The following is a 16757-nucleotide window of genomic DNA, read 5'->3' on the forward strand; positions in this document are numbered from 1 at the left end:
CGATGTTCTAAAATGACTGCTGCTTCGTAATCTCTTCTTGTATTTCTTTTACAGGCTAATCTCCATCTGCCAGTATCTGAGTCCACAGGGAGTAGGCCTGTAAGTACCCCATGCAACCGTTCCTGTTGGCAGGTTAAGGTTACTGTTTACTGTCGTCTGTGTGGGAGTAAAACTATCAGTGACACTGAAGAATCGTTCATCATCATTAGCAGCAGCAGTTCATGTTGTCTTTCACCAACTAGTTTTCTCTTACTGAGCACTTACTGGAGTTTAGAAGAATGAGAGGGGATCTCATTGAAACTTATAAAATTCTAACAGGACTAGACAGACTAGATGCAGGAAGGATGTTCCCGATGGTCGGGGAGTCCAGAACCAGGGGTCACAGTCTAAGGATAAGGGGTAAGCCATTTAGGACAGAGATGAGGAGGAATTTCTTCACCCAGAGAGTGGTGAACCTGTGGAATTCTCTACCACAGAAGGCAGTAGAGGCCAATTCATTAAATATATTCAAGAAAGAGTTGGATATATTTCTTCAAGCTAAAGGGATCAAGGGGTATGGGGAGAAAGCAGGGACAGGGTACTGAATTTGGATTATCAGCCATGATCGCATTGAATGGCGGAGCAGGCTTGAGGGGCCGAATGGCCTACTCCTGCTCCTATTTTCTATGTTTCTATGTATAGGGGGCAAAGTAGTGATTGGTTTAGCCTTGGCTGTAAACACTTTGGGTTGTATTTTCCTCTGCTATAATATTGGCAGAAATGTGGGGAAAATGGGGCAGTGAAGCCTCCTCGCCCCAAACTGAATTTCTCTCCCCTTCTCCTGCACAGTCTGTTGTATGTAAATACCGGTAGTGGCACGGGTTTCTGGCTCATTTCCATTCCGTCAGCCCCTCTTCCTGCCACTTCCCTGCACGACCTTGGGAGCGGTGGTGGTAGGACCCAGGTAGTGGCGGGAAGGTCCAAAAACTCTCTTACTGCAGGAAGAGGGCCTGGTAGAGGCTTCCTTCTCCTTCCATTTCTGGCCCATCCACATATTTTGTAATATCTCGGTCTCGGCTGGGGCATTAAAAAAAATCGCTTTGTCTTCAGGCACCATCTGCCCCATTAAGGTCCTTTGCCACATATTTGAGTGCAGCAGTGGTCGTCTGACTGCAGCACTCTGCAATTTTGCTCTGTGGCACTGGTGGGCTTCCGCTTGGTGGTGGGAATCCCACTGGCAGCCCTCCATGCATGGCATCCATGGGAATGACCCCCGACCAGAATAATGGTTAAAAAATATCCCTTTGTGGCAGAGCCACTGGGAGACCCTGAACAAGTGTACATAATTCCTTTTAACGATGTGTTAGCTACAGACTAAATCTGTACCAATGTATATACTGTTTGCATGTACAGGGCGCGGGCCCTTTAAGAGCATGGGCAAATGTGATGACGTCATGCCGCCGATCACGTGATCACCCTAAACGCGGGAAGAACGTGATGTCGTCATGACCCCATCCACAGGACCGCCCAGGCAGTCCTCGTGGAGCCTCCGACCTGTTAAGACCTGTATTCATAGTTCTCTTGCATCAATCTGTTTAAACTCGTTAGTTTGACATTAAAAACCTTTTTGATTGATTGCCTGCGTCGAACTCAATCTCTGGATAGGAATTTGACCATTCCTACACCTTTAAAAAAAAAATACAGTAGCTTCATTTCATCTGTAATTCAGCAACCCAGAGGCTTGTAAAACTTCAAATGTGATCATTGAGCTCTGCTGGAGAATGAAAAAAGCACAGTCAATGGAAGAAAATAATTGAAGTTTATTCTGTTATACCTTTTATTGATGCATTGGCTCCAGGCTGTGCATTGCGAACCTTTTGAAAATTGTACTTGCACAGAGCTTTTCAAAGCATAAGTGTGATTTGTGGGTTGTAGATTAAATAGTTGTAAAATTGATGAATTTGTCTTTGGGGAAAATTTAAATGCCAAACAGAAGCAATCAACCAAAATATGAGTCATTTCGCAGTGTTATACGAACCCAGGGTAATGCCCAAATAATTGGTCGGAGGTTTAGAGGGGATCTGAGGAGAAATGTTTTCATCCAAAGGGTGGTGGGGGTCTGGAACTCACTGCCTGTGAAAGGGTGGTGGAGGCAGAGGCCTAGAAATTCAGTGGCCTGCGCCACCCGTTAGCGCCCAAAGAGGGCACTTAGTGGGTTTTGCGCTACTGGCCATGCCTCCCGCTAAATTTAGCGGGACGCTAATGGCGGCGCTAGCCGTTAGCGCTGCGCCGCTACCGATGATGTCATCAGTGTGCGCAGTGCCCCGCTACTGCCCCGATCGCGAAATTTAGTAGCGCCCCCTGCTTTAACGCCGGTTGCAATTTGCGACTGGTTCAGGGGGGCCTACCTGCGGCGGTAGAGGCGCTGAGGTGCGGGGCGGCCATTTTCTTTGCTGGCCGACTGCCAGCACCTCTCCGCGCCGCCGTCCCCAGCCTCCTGAGCACCTCCCCCCGCCCCTGCGGAGTGCCGGCTGTGTCCCAAGAGCCCGGCACTTCTCCTCGGTGCCGGGCTCTTTTGCCGGCACTCGCGCTCTTCGAGCGAGCTGCAGCAGGCCCCTCTCCCCTTTAAGAAGGGGAGGAAGGCCTGCAGTACCGCAGCGCGCCGTGCCGCAGCGTGTGGCGCTGTGGCACGTTGTGCTGCGATTTTCTGTTGCAGCGCCCCAAGAGGGATGCGGGGCGCCTCCAGTAGCGCCGCGCTTCCGTCTGGGGCGCTGAAACTGAATTTTGCGGCGGGTGGCCGCGACTCCTTCCAGGGCGGTACTTCCGGTGCCCAAACGGGGTGCCAGTGAATTTCTAGGCCAGAGACTCTCATCACATTTAAAAAGTACTTGGATATGCACTTGAAGTGCCATAAGCTACAAGGCTACGGACCAAGTGATGGAAAGTGGGATAAGGGTGGATAGCTCTTTGTTGGCCGTCTTGGACAAGATGGGCCAAATGGCCTCCTTCTGTGCTGTAAATTTCTATGATTCTATGATGTACAAAGGACATGTCGAGACTTGTGCCTCAAAACAATACATTGTGTGAATGAAAATCGTAATTAAGTGAATGGATGACTGTGTCAGTGTGGTCCGTACTGAATAAACTGGAGTCTAATTTAAAGGCTTCCATTCCTAATTTCAATATTTCAAACCCTGCTAGAAATTGGCAGTGTATGGGTGCCAAGTGAGGGCAGCATCAGGCTTGGCTGTGAACTTGCCCAAACGCCTTGGTCCAATAGCTGTGTGGCACTCACAGTCAAGGCTGTGCAGAATAATCACTTGGCTGAGGTACTCGAGGTGCTGGCACCCATTTACTGATTGCATCTTGTAAGAACTGTGAAAATTGTACACTGACCTCATAAAATGCGGATCTGTACAATGAAGTCTGAAAATATGGGGTAGATTTTGCCGAACCTGTCGGGAAGAAGGCGGGACTTCCCCTTTCGGGTTTTTGACCCACCTACTTCAACGTCCGGCCAATCCGCGCGATTTTCCCTTGATTGACCTTGTTGAGCCCGCCCAGCGGGCTCAGCAGGCCAATTAAGGGCCACCCAGCAACAGGTGACGTCACAGACTGAAATTTCATCTGTCAAGAGTCCTTGACAGATGAAAGATCAGCGTTTGACAGCTGTTTGAAGCTGTGAAACACTGACAGTCTGAGTTCTGACATGAATCATTCTGCACAGACTCAGTTAGAACTCACACCGCACTCAAAGCTGAAGGCTGTCACTTTTGACAGATCGCAGCCGTTCAGCTTTAAGTCCGGCTGAGTGATGCGCTCCCGACGGCTACAGGAAGAAAGGCTGTTAAGGTAAGTAAAAGTTCTTTACACACTTTAGACACACCAAACACACTTACCTTTGCACTCATGCACCCATCACTCACCTGAGCGCCGACATCGCGACCCCTCCAACTCCTTCAACCTGACGGCCTGCCTGCTATACCTGCCGTGGTTTGGAGCCATTGGGAAACCCACACGAAACCCCTCAAAATAGGGATTAGGCTAAAACCTGCCTGTTAACTACCTGTTAACAGGCAGTTAATTGGCACTAATCCCTTCCTGCCTGGTTTCGGCGGGTCCCAGTGCGGGGCGGGTACCCGCTACCCCTGAAACTTACGTGGGGCGGAATGGTGTCGGGACCCCCAAATTCGGGATTTCCCCCCCCCCCACACGCCTGAAACCCCGCCTGACAGCTCCCTGAAAATCTAGCCCTATGTGTATGCAATTAATTTTTTCTTATTTTAAAACACATTTAGAGGTTTCTCAATGATTGCATCATTGAAATGTAACAATAAAATGGCTGACAGTATCTAACAACATTAGAAAAAAAAATTCTCCATTTATATTACTCAGTGTTTTAATTGAAAAGTTCTGAATAGCCTTTGTTACAAGAAATGCAATGCGATAATCTACTCCCACTTTATTAATGATTTGTGGATGAGTCAAAGCTGCAGTTGTCTAATCTGTGTGTATGCCACAGGGCATTAATGACTTATTCTGATTGATATTGCTGGTGTGATATACTTATGCCTTGTAGAACCACTTCTTCGATGACCTCTCACCCTTCCTTCAAAAGCCTCCTGGGAACCCATCTGCTTGACTGCCTTTGCTGTTTTCCCCCAAATACTTCCTTTTCTGATTGGTGCTGACCTCTCTCCGTGTGATATGCTCCAAGACGTTCTTTTACATGAACAACGATGTTTAAATGAAAGTTGTTGTTTCTTATAATGTAGAACAGTGTCAATTTTACAAATGAATGGACATTATTTCAGTCTTGAAAGGAGGCATCTGAGGGGTGAGCTTATATATAAGATGATTAAAAGTACGGAAAAGGTCAAATCTAAACTTATTTAATTGTGAGTATAGGGCAACTGGGTGCAGGTTCAAACTAGTAAAAGGTCATTTTCAGACTGATATCAGAAAGTTCTTCTTTACACAAATGAGTGACCAACGTGTGGAATGGACTCCCAGATAAAGCTTGTTTTAGTTGTTCTTGGGATGTGGGTGACACTGAGAAGGCAGGATTGTTGTTGTCCAACTCTACTTGCCCTGAGAGCATTAAGAGTCAAGCATGTGATGTGGGACTGGGATCATCTATAGGCCAGGCCAAGCCGGGGTTGTAGATTTGCTTTCTTGAAGGCGGTTATCAAACCAGTTGGGTTTTTACAACAATGCAGCAGATTTTCTGGTCATTTTCAGGTGCTAGCCCACAAATTACCAGACTTATTGGGGGTTAAATTAGATAACCCCTGAAAATGGGCGCAGGGATCGCGTTGCGCGATTTACCCATGTCCGCTGATTGCACTGCAGGCAGGACGCCAACTTTGTGCTGCCTGCTGATTTCCATGATTTCTGCGTACAGCCAGCGCTCCCCAAGCTGTTCATTGGCTGCACGCATCAGCAGGGCGCCCAATATTGTTGGTGCCTAGCACTGCTTAAAGCTAGCCTGCACCTCTTAAAGGGGAGGTGCATTGTGGCTACTGACAAGGTGCCACACAAAAGATTATTGCTTAAGATAAAAAATCACGGGATTGGGGGTAATATTCTGGCATGGATAGAGGATTGGCTATCTAACAGAAGGCAGAGAGTTGGGATAAATGGTTCATTCTCAGACTGGCAATCAGTAACTAGTGGTGTTCCGCAGGGGTCAGTGCTGGGTCCCCAACTCTTTACAATCTATATTAACGATTTGGAGGAGGGGACCGAGTGTAACATATCAAAGTTTGCAGATGATACTAAGATGGGAGGGAAAGTAGTGAGTGAGGAGGACATAAAAAACCTGCAAGGGGACATAGACAGGCTAAGTAAGTGGGCAGAGATTTGGCAGATGAAAAGTGTGAGGTTATGCACTTTGGCAGGAAAAATAGTAGAGCAAGTTATTATCTTAATGGCAAGGAACTGGAAAGTACTGAAGTACAAAGGGATCTGGGGGTCCTGGTGCACGAAACTCAAAAGGTTAGTATGCAGGTGCAGCAAGTGATTAAGAAGGCCAATGGAATGTTGGCTTTCATTGCTAGGGGGATAGAATATAAAAATAGGGAGGTATTGCTTCAGTTGTACAAGGTATTGGTGAGACCGCACCTGGAATACTGCGTACAGTTTTGGTGTCCATACTTAAGAAAGGACATACTTGCTCTCGAGTCAGTACAAAGAAGGTTCACTCGGTTAATCCCGGGGATGAGGGGATGGACATATGAGGAGAGGTTGAGTAGATTGGGACTCTACTCATTGGAGTTCAGAAGAATGAGAGGCGATCTTATTGAAACATATAAGATTGTGAAGGGGTTGGATCGGGTGGATGCGGGGAAGATGTTCCCGATGATGGGTGAAACTAGAACTAGGGGGCATAGTCTTAGAATAAGGGGCTGCTCTTTCAAAACTGAGATGAGGAGGAACTACTTCACTCAGAGGGTGGTAGGTCCATGGAATATGTTGCCCCAAAAAGCTGTAGAAGCTACATCATTACATAAATTTAAAACAGAAATGGACAGTTTCCTAGAAGTAAAGGGAATTAAAGGTTACGGGGAGCGGGCAGGAAATTGGACATGAGTCTAGGTTCGGATCGGTCATGGCCCTGTGGGTAGCGGAGCGGGCCCAGGGACCGTGTAGCCTGATCCTGCTCCTATTTCGTGTGTCTAATTCTGTTAGATTCAGGAGATGGTTCTGGGATAGTGGATTGGCGGTTAGGATCAGATCAGCCATGATCTTATTGAATGGCGGAGCAGGCTCGAGGGGCCGATTGGCCTACTCCTGCTCCTATTTCTTATGTTCTTATGTTATGTTCTTATGGTGGTGCTGAGATCATTCTGAATATTGTACTGTGGAAGAATCAACAATGCCTGACCATGGGAGTCTGTGCACCAAGGTTTTCAGACGCTGCACTGGAGGATTTGGTGGAAGAGGTGGAAAGAAGGAGCGATGTCCTGTATCCTCAGGGGAGTCGGAGGCCCTCCAGACACATGCTCAGAAGGGAATGGCAAGAGATAGTGGCGGAGGTCAATGCCAGGAGTGTAGCCCCAAGGACCTGGATGCAATGCAGGAAGAAGTTTAATGATCTCACACGAGTTATCAAGGTCAGTGAGTGCATCTTCAAAGGCCATAGCCTACCAACTGCACCACTAGTGTTATGTATTGTGTGTTTTATTGTGTGTTCTCCTCCCACCTGTGGTGGCGCTGTCACAGGAGATAAATGGTTGGGTATTCTCTCGGTTAAGTTTATCTCTCTTTGTTCGGAACTTTCCAGAACTTCCTTTCCTTCCAATAAAGCACTTCATGTTTGAATCTCTGAGTTCTGAGTCCTAAATTGTGTCTAGGTAGAAAGGTACCGACACAACAACTAGCGCCATCTACTGTTCAAATCACCATGCCTCCATCTCTCACCTACCAACAATCTCTATCAATCAGGACTCATAACTACCATTCATATGCTTTACCTCCCCCTTACACACTTGGCACTGTTGCAAGCCACTCACCCACATCTCAAAGCTTGCATACACTGGCAGCTATTCAACCATGACAGCCAACCACCCAAACATATTGTACGACACTCACTGACACACTTCCCTCTTTCTTGCAGGAGAAGGTGGCGCACAACTGGAGGCAGCAGGAAGTAACTGGATGGGGAGAGGCGCGCCTGCATGCTCTAACCCCCATGAAGGAGACGGTGCTGGCCATTATGGGAAGGGCCATTGCTGAGGCTGTGGTCTCTGGCAGGGCTGAAGTGATTGAAAATGAGGGTATCTGCATACCTAATCCTCCTTCTCTCATCACACTTCACCCGCATCCCTCAATTTGTTCTGACTTACAAGCTGGAGATAGTGTAAGCATGCACTTCTTTCTTTCTCCTCTCCCCTCACCATAATCCAACCCTTGTCCCTTTTTCATTTCAGATACTCAAGAACTGGAGTCCAGTCAGTGGTGGAAGAGCGGGAAGACAGTGAAGATGAAGGGACATCGTCACTCGATTTCACAGTCACAGCCACCAGCTCAGATACTGACACTGCATGTAATTTAGAGGAGAGCATAGAGGCAGGATCTGCACACGGTGAGACACCGGGCACAAGTGCGCTAGAGCCAGGGCTGGAGGAAAGGATAGCGCAGGTGCCAGCAAGCCAGAGGGCGAAGTCACACACTAGTTCTGCTGCAGAGGACTCAGATGAGGACTTCAATGGGCCAAGCTAAAAAAAAAAAAAGGCACACCCAAATGCTTGGTGCACTGGGAAGCCTGCCGGAAAGCTTGCATTCAATGCCAAGGAGCATGGAGAGTCCAGCACCAACTTGGCACAGGGCTTTGTGCAGAGCTTGGAGCCCATTTATTCCAACATGGAACAGGTGGCCACCTCCATCAACACACCTGTGGAGCCAACTATGATGCAGCGTTTGATGGCCGATGTTTCAGCTTCCATTGCAGCACAAGCAGCACCCACCCGACATCCGAGTGTTGCAGTGGAAGCTCAGACTCCTGTCATGCAATCTCGGCTTGCTGCCATGGCAGCTTAGACTGCTGCCATCATGGCTCTGAATACCAGTGTGCAAAGGGGCTTCCAGGGCATCACAGCACCCCAGCAATCTGTTCTCCAACAGATTACTAGGATTGCTGAGGCGCCGCCCCAGGGGAGTGGCAGTGGCTCCATGGGGCACAAACCTGCTGCCCCCTCTCAGGATGACAGCATTCATGCTCCCACCCCTGCAGCTTGTCCTGCTCTGTGTGGCCTCTGCTCAGTCTCCCAGTCATAGTCAACTCCAAGAGGAAGCCCTACTAGGCCACCCATGTCTGGAACCAACTGGTTTGTGCACAATCCTTTAAGTCACCAAAAAAGTAATTCAGCACCAGCCAGACCACTTCCTGTAGACTATTGAAACTTTTAACAAGCATGGAAAAGCAACCAAAATGTGTAGAATTGCAGCAACAGCCAGAAGAAATAATCCAGCAACTAACTTGTAAGTAGTTCATGATCCCTTTAAGTAGCGCTGGTAGGGGGTCCTTCATGCCGTTTAATGTCATGTTCAGCTGTGTGAGGTTAAGAGAGGGCATAGGTTGGAACGTGGTGCTCCAAAATGGCAGTGCTGGCATCAAATCAGCGTTACACACTAATTGATGTCTTGATCTGCATGTTGCCGGCGGTCGTTAGATGTGCGCGTGCAAACCCCTTTACATATATGGCGCCTGGCGCACTTCCTGTTGGAAGTGTGCATGCGCGTTGCGGGTGCCATTTTAGTAGTTTAAGCGAGCTTGTAGCTTCAAAAAACTGGCACTACAGAGTCCAATTTTGCCTCCATTGAATTCAAGTTCACAATTTACCATGGTGGGATTTAAACTCTCAACCTCTAGGCTGCTAAGGCAGTGCCATAAGTAGTGGAGCTGAAAACCTTGGAATCATTTCAGAACCAATTGGATGCTGCAGTGGTGAGGGGGGGACTTTACGATAATTTAGGCTGGATGAACTCGTCCAACTGGGTGGGACTGCACTCGCACTCGCCTGATTCCATTCTTATCTATCTAATTGATGTGCCTTCAATAACCACAAAACTAGAAGTAATAGACTTTAACAAGTTGGCTTTTAATCACTAAGATCAGAGCTAACATCTCAACACACTGACTGGCTCGCAGGAATGAGCCATACAGGTTAGTCAGGAAAGAGGAAGTGAAACCATACACCGTGTGGGGGAGGGTAATATACATGAGTGCAAAACGAATACAGGCAAGAACAAACAGATTTCATTACATTCACCCCTTCTTTAGATTTAGTCCATCGGGGTGATGTTTCTTAAAAATTGGTATAAGTGAGTCTGTCAGGAGGTTTTGCGGTTCTCAGTGATCGGCGCAAAGCCGGTTGGGGTGCCTCTAGGGGAGTGGATTCTGGTTCCTCCGCTGTCCGGGCCTCCGCAGTGTCTTCCAGGTTATCTGCAGTGTCCTCCAGTTTAAAGTTGGGTATTGATACCTCTGGGCGTCCTGTCTCTTTGTGTAGGTCTTCCTCGGGTAGTCTCTCATCGTTCTCTCCGCTCCCCGAGGGAGCGAGGTCTTTTATGGAAACAGTGTCCTCTCGCCTGTCAGAGTATTCGATATAGGCGTACTGAGGGTTTGCATGGAGGAGCTGTACCTTTTCCACAAGGGGGTCCGTTTTATGGCCTCTCACGTGCTTCCGCAATAGTACTGTCCCCGGGGACGTCAGCCACGCGGGTAGAGATATGCCCGAGGTCGATTTCCGGGGGAAAACGAACATCTTTTCGTGAGGGGTAGCGTTAGTGGCTGTACATAACAGAGACCTTATGGAGTGGAGCACGTCTGGGAGGACTTCCTGCCAGCGGGAGGTTGGAAGGCCTTTTGACTTTAAGGCTAACGTGACAGCCTTCCAAACAGTAGCATTCTCCCTTTCCACTTGCCCATTACCCCGGGGGTTGTAGCTAGTGGTTCTGCTAGTGGCTATCCCCTTTGAGAGCAAGAACTGGCGCAGTTCGTCACTCATAAATGACGTCCCCCTATCGCTGTGTATGTAGTTCGGCATGCCAAACATGCAGAATAGATTACCGAGACACTTGATGACCGTGGCACTGGTCATGTCTGGGCAGGGAATGGCGAAGGGGAAGCGGGAATATTCATCAATGATATTGAGGAAGTATACGTTACGGTCGGCAGAGGGAAGGGGTCCCTTGAAGTCCAGACTTAGGCGCTTGAATGGCCGTGTGGCTTTGATAAGGTGTGCACGGTCAGGCCTGTAGAAACGAGGCTTGCATTCCGCACAGATGCGGCAGGCTCTGGTCATTGCCCTGACGACCTCGATGGAGTGGGGCATATTGCGGGACTTTATAAAATGGTATAGTCGGGTAACCCCTGGGTGACAGAGGTCATTGTGGAGACCCTGTAATTTGTCCGTATGAATGCTGGCACACATTCCCCGCGATAGGGCGTCTGGGGGTTCATTAAGGGCTCCCGGCCTGTACATAATATCATAGTCGAACGTGGATAGTTCGATCCTCCACCTGAGTATTTTGTCATTCTTGATTTTCCCCCTTTGTTTGTTATTAAACATGAAAGCCACCGACCGCTGGTCGGTGAGCAGGGTGAAACGTTTGCCGGCTAGGTAGTGTCTCCAGTGCCGCACTGCCTCCACTATAGCCTGTGCCTCCTTCTCGACAGAAGAGTGTCTGATTTCAGGTCCCTGAAGGGTTCGGGAGAAGAAGGCCACAGGTCTCCCAGCCTGATTGAGGGCCGCAGCTAAAGCAAAGTCTGACGCATCGCTTTCAACTTGAAAGGGAATGCTTTCGTCCACTGCACACAGTGCAGCCCTTTCAATGTCCTGTTTGATACTGGTGAAAGCCTCCCGAGCTTCAGCTGATAGTGGGAAGGACGTTGATTTAATGAGGGGTCGGGCCTTATCAGAGTAATTGGGCACCCATTGGGCATAATACGAAAAAAATCCCAGGCACCTTTTTAAAGCTTTGGGATTGTGTGGCAGGGGCAGTTCCTTTAGGGGGCGTAATCGGTCAGGGTCCGGTCCAATTACCCCATCTTCCACCACACAGCCGAGGATACAGAGACGGGTTGTGTTGAAGACACATTTGTCTTCGTTGTAGGTTAGATTCAGCTTTAGGGCAGTTTTTTAAAATCTCGCAAGATTTAGATCGTGGTCTTGCTGGTTGTGCCCGCAGACAGTGACATTGTCCAGATAGGGGTAGGTAGCTTGTAGTTTATTCTCGTCAACCATGCGGTCCATCTCACGTTGGAAGACCGAGACCCCATTTGTTACCCCGAAGGGCACTCTGAGAAAATGGTAGAGGCGTCCGTTCGCCTCAAAGGTGGTGTATGGGCGGTCCTCCGTTCTAATGGGGAGCTGGTGATACGCGGATTTGAGGTCGATAGTCGAGAAGACTTGGTATTGCGCGATCTGGTTGACCATTTCTGATATGCGGGGTAAAGGGTAGGCGTCCAGCTGGGTATAAATATTAACAGTCTGGCTGTAGTCAATTACCATCCGTTTCTTTTCGCTATTTTTAACTATGACTACTTGGGCACGCCACGGACTGGTACTGCATTCAATAATGCCTTCCCGCAGGAGTCTGTCCACTTCCGCCTTGATAAAGTGTCTGTCTTCCAGACTGTACCGTCTACTTTTGGTCGCTATGGGCCTACAGTTCGGAGCGAGATTAGCGAATAAAGAGGGCGGGCTGATTTTTAAGGTTGATAGGCCACAGACTGTGAGTGGCGGCTGGGACCCGCCATATGCTAGCGTGACACTTTCGTGGTGGCACTGGAAGTCCAGGCCCAAGATTACATTAACACAGAGTTCTGGCATCACGAGGAGTTTAAAATCCTTGTAGTCCGTGCCTTTTACAGTCAGTGTTACCACACAGTAGCCCAAAATGTCCGAAGTGTGGGGCTTAGCAGCCATAGCAATTCTGCTCCGTGTAGGGGTTACCGTTAATGAGTGCTGCCGTACCAGGCTAGGGTGGATAAAACTCTCGGTACTCCCACAGTCAATTAAACATTTCGTTAAATTCCTGTTTACCTGTATGTCCATCATGGATTTTGTCAATGGGTGTGGCCTGGATTGATCCACCGTGATCGAAGCCACTGTTGGGCCCTGGGTGGCCGTTGAGTCGGGAAGAGATGGTGGATCCCAAGATGGCGGCCCGCACGGCACGCACGAGGCGGTGACGGAGTTGGAAATCGGATTCCCCCTGCAGACTTTGCTAAAATGCCCCTTTTTCTTACATTTGAAGCATGTGGCGTCCTTCACTGGGCATCGTTGTCTGGGGTGCTTGCCCTGGCCGCAGAAGTAGCATTTCAGGCCTTGAGACATTGCCGCTGTAGTAGGACTCCTGGGTGAACTTCTGTGTGGGGACTCCGGCGGTGTAGAGCTGGTCTGAGACCTGGATGGGGAAGATGGCTGATTCCAAGATGGCGGCCTGCTCGGCGCGCACGAGGCGGTGAGGGCCGCATGGCCGGAAGAATAAGAGTCAGAGTTTTTCTGGGCCACGTCCAGCGATCGCGCAGTGGCCACTGCCTTTTTTAAGTCCAGGACCTCCTTCTCCAGCAGTCTCTGCCGGATATAATTTGATTTGAGGCCCGTGATGAAGGAATCGCGGACCAATTCGTCAGAGTACACGTTGGCCGTCACGGCCTTGCAGTTACAGTCCCGGACCAAGTCCTTTAGGCCCTGTAAGAAATCATCCATTGATTCCTCAGGTCGCTGCCTGTGTGTAGCCAGCAGATGTCTGGCGTACACTTCGTTTACTGGCCTCTGGTATTGGGCCTTCAGGATAGTGATGGCCTCCATGTAAGAGGTGGCGTCCCGGATGAACGAATAAATCCGATGATTAACGCGAGTAGTCAGTAGACTCAGTTTATCTACCTCGCTAGCGGATGAGGCCCTCGCGAAGAGTTCGAAGCATTTGAGCCAGTGTCCAAATTGATTTGATGCTTCAGCAGAATGTGGATCCAAGTCCAGATGCTCTGGTTTTAGGAGTCGATCCGTCCTAGTATTCTTTAGTGATTAAAATTGATGTGCCTTCAATAACCACAAAACTAGAAGTAATAGACTTTAACAAGTTGGCTTTTAATCACTAAGATCAGAGCTAACATCTCAACACACTGACTGGCTCGCAGGAATGAGCCATACAGGTTAGTCAGGAAAGAGGAAGTGAAACCATACACCGTGTGGGGGAGGGTAATATACATGAGTGCAAAACGAATACAGGCAAGAACAAACAGATTTCATTACACTAATCGTAGCCAGAGAATCGCCTGCAATGTCTTCTCTTCCTGCTCCTACATTGTTACCTCTGGTGTCCCCCAAGGACCTATCCATGGTCACCTCCTATTTCTCATCTACATGCTGCCCCTCGGCAACATCATCTGTAAACACAGTGTTAGTTTCCACAGGTACGCTGATGACACCCAGCTCTATCTCACCACCACTTCTCTCGACCCCTCCACTGTCTCTAAAATGTCAGACTGTTTGTCCGACAACCAGTACTGGATGAGAAGAAATTTCCTCCAATTAAATGTTGGGAAGACCGAAGCCATTGGGCAGGATTTTCATTGGGCCGTGGAGTTGGGATTGGAGGCGTGTGGGGGGTTAAAATCCCAAAATCAGGGGTCCCGAACCCATCCCGCACCCAAACCCGCCTCCATGCCAGTTTCAAAGGAGGCGGGTACCCACCCCACACTGGGACCTGCCTACCCGAGGCGGGAAGGGATTAGTGCCAATTAACTGCCTGTTAACAGGTAGTTAACAGGCAGTTTTTAGCCGAATCCCTATTTTTAAGGTTGAAGTGTGAGATTCCCGACGGCTCCAAACCACGTCAAGTTAGAGGAGGCGGGCCGTCGGGTTGAAGGACTTGGAGGGGTCGAGATGTCAGTGTTCAGGTGAGTGATGTGTGCATCAGTGCAAAGGTAAGTGTGTTTGGTGTGTCTAAAGTGATTAAAGAATGTTAAATGACCTTTTCAGCCTTCCTTTAGGTCTCGGGAGTCCCTCATCTCACCGGCACAGAAAGCAGAATGGCTGCGAACTGTCAAAAGTGACAGCCTGCAGCTTTCTGTGCAGGAGAGATTTCTAACTGAGTCTGTGGAGAAGGACTCAGGTTAGAAGTAAGACTGTCAGTGTTTGACAGCTTCAAACAGCTGTGAAACGCTGATATTTCAAGAAAACCTCTTGACAGATGAAATTTCAGTCTGTGACGTCACCTGTTGCTGGGTGGCCCTTAATTGGCCTGCTGAGCCCGCTGGGTGAGCTCAACAAGGTCAATCAAGTTAAAATCGCGTGGATTGGCCGCATCTCGATGGAGGCGGGACTACAACCCAGAAAGTTGTAGTCCCGCCTCCAACCCGACTCCTGAATTAAAATCCTGCCCATTGTCTTCGGTCCCCACCACAAACTCTGTTCCCTAACCACTGACTCCATCCCTTTCCATAGCATCTGTCTGAGGCTGAACCACACTGTTCGCAACCTTGGTGTCATATTTGACCCTGAAATGAGCTTCCGACCACATATCCACGCCATCACTAAGACCGCCTATTTCCACCTCGGGAACATTGCCCGACTCTGCCCCTGCCTCGGCTCATCTGCTGCTGAAACCCTCATCCATTCCATCTTTACCTCTAGACTTGACTATTCCAATGTACTCTTGGCTGGCCTCCCATGTTCTACCCTCTGTGAACTTGAGGTCATTCAAAACTCTGCTGCCCGTGACCTAACTCACACCAAGTCCCGTTCACTCATCACCTCTGTGCTCGCTAACCTACATTGCCTCCTGGTTAAACAACACATCGATTTTAAAATTCTCATCCTTTGTTTTCAAATCCCTCCATGGCCTCACCCCTCCCTATCTCTGTAATCTCCTCCAGCTCCACAACTCCCTGAGATATCTGTGCTCCTCTAATTCTGGCCTCTTGAGCATCCCCAATTTTAATCTTCTCCACCATTTACAGCCATGCCTTCAGCTGCCTGGGCCCTAAGCTCTGGAATTCCCTCCCTAAACCTCTCCGCCTCCTCACCTCTCTTTCCTCCTTTAAGACGCTCCTTAAAACCGCTACCTCCGAAGTGATCCCACCACCAAACGTATCTTCCCCTCCCCTCCTCTTTCAGCATTCCGTAGGGACTGCTCCCTCCGAGACACCCTCGTCCACTCCTCTATCACCCCAAACAGCCCTTCCCCTTCGCCTGGCACCTTCCCATGCAAGCGGAGGAGATGTAACACCTGCCCCTATACCTCCCCCCTTCCCACTGTCCAGGGCCCCAAACACCCCTTCCAGGTGAAACAGCGATTTACTTGTACTTCTCGCAATCTAGTATACTGTATTCGCTGCTCACAATGCGGTCTCCTCTACATTGGGGAGACCAAACGCAGATTGGGTGACCGCTTTGCGGAACACCTCCGTTCAGTCCGTAAGGGTGACCCCGAGCTTCCGGTCACCTGTCATTTTAATTCACCGCTCCATTCCCACTCGGACCTCACCGTCCTTGGCCTCTTGTATTGTTCCATGGAAGCTCAACGTAAACTCGAGGAACAGCACCTCATCTTCCGATTAGGCACTTTGCAGCCTTCCAGACTCAATATCGAGTTTAACAATTTCAGATCATAACCTCGGCCCCTATCACTTTTTTACTTGTAATTTTTCCACTCCTTTCCCCTCCCCCCTTTCCTTTTGTTTCACTCTCCCACCTGGCAGCTATCTCTTGCCCTGCCAGTACGCTTCACACCTAATCTCAGCCTATTACCATCTCGTCTGGCTTCGAATACCTTTTGTTGTCTCTTCTACTGCTTTTGTCTCTTTCACTTCTTTTGTCCGATCGCAGCCCTGCCTTCGATCTATTTTCTTTTCTTTCCAGTTTTGAAGAAGGGTTCGACCCGAAACGTCAACTCAAATTTCTCTCCACGGATGTTGCCTGACCTGCTGAGTTTTTCCAGCATTTTCTGTTGTTATTTCTTAAAACCTACCTCTTTGACCAAGCTTTCCCTAATATCTCCTTATATGGTTTGGTGTCAAATTTTGTTTTATAACGCCCCTGTGAAGCGACTTGAGATGTTTTACTATGTTAAAGGCGCTGTATAAATACAAGTTGTTGTTGAATGGCCTTCTGCTTCTATGACTATCTTGTACTCTTGTATGGGATGTGCTGAACACCATCCCCGAGTTCCCATTATTCACTTTCGTCACGTGGAGCTCTGCAGCTAATGTGCTAATCCTTAAAATCCGGCTTCAAACAGGAAGTCCGAACAATAAACAGTGCTGT

General features: G+C 48.9%; 1 protein-coding gene and 1 pseudogene across 18 annotated transcripts in view; both read left to right on the forward strand.

Moving 5' to 3' along the window:
* The window catches only part of mlip (muscular LMNA-interacting protein), a 224656-nt gene that overhangs the window by 155034 nt on the left and 52865 nt on the right, over positions 1-16757 (forward strand). For all 18 annotated transcript variants that reach the window (XM_085996506.1, XM_085996503.1, XM_085996504.1 and 15 more), the window contains one exon: positions 55-99. In XM_085996506.1, the coding sequence (XP_085852632.1) occupies positions 55-99 (45 nt within the window). The remainder of the gene's footprint in view (positions 1-54; positions 100-16757) is intronic.
* On the forward strand, positions 7752-9524 carry LOC147112334 (uncharacterized; annotated as a pseudogene).

The sequence above is a fragment of the Somniosus microcephalus genome, chromosome 9 (genome assembly GCF_052327205.1).
Source record: "Somniosus microcephalus isolate GS21.2 chromosome 9, FLI_Smic_1.0, whole genome shotgun sequence".
Classification (NCBI taxonomy): Eukaryota; Metazoa; Chordata; class Chondrichthyes; order Squaliformes; family Somniosidae; genus Somniosus; species Somniosus microcephalus.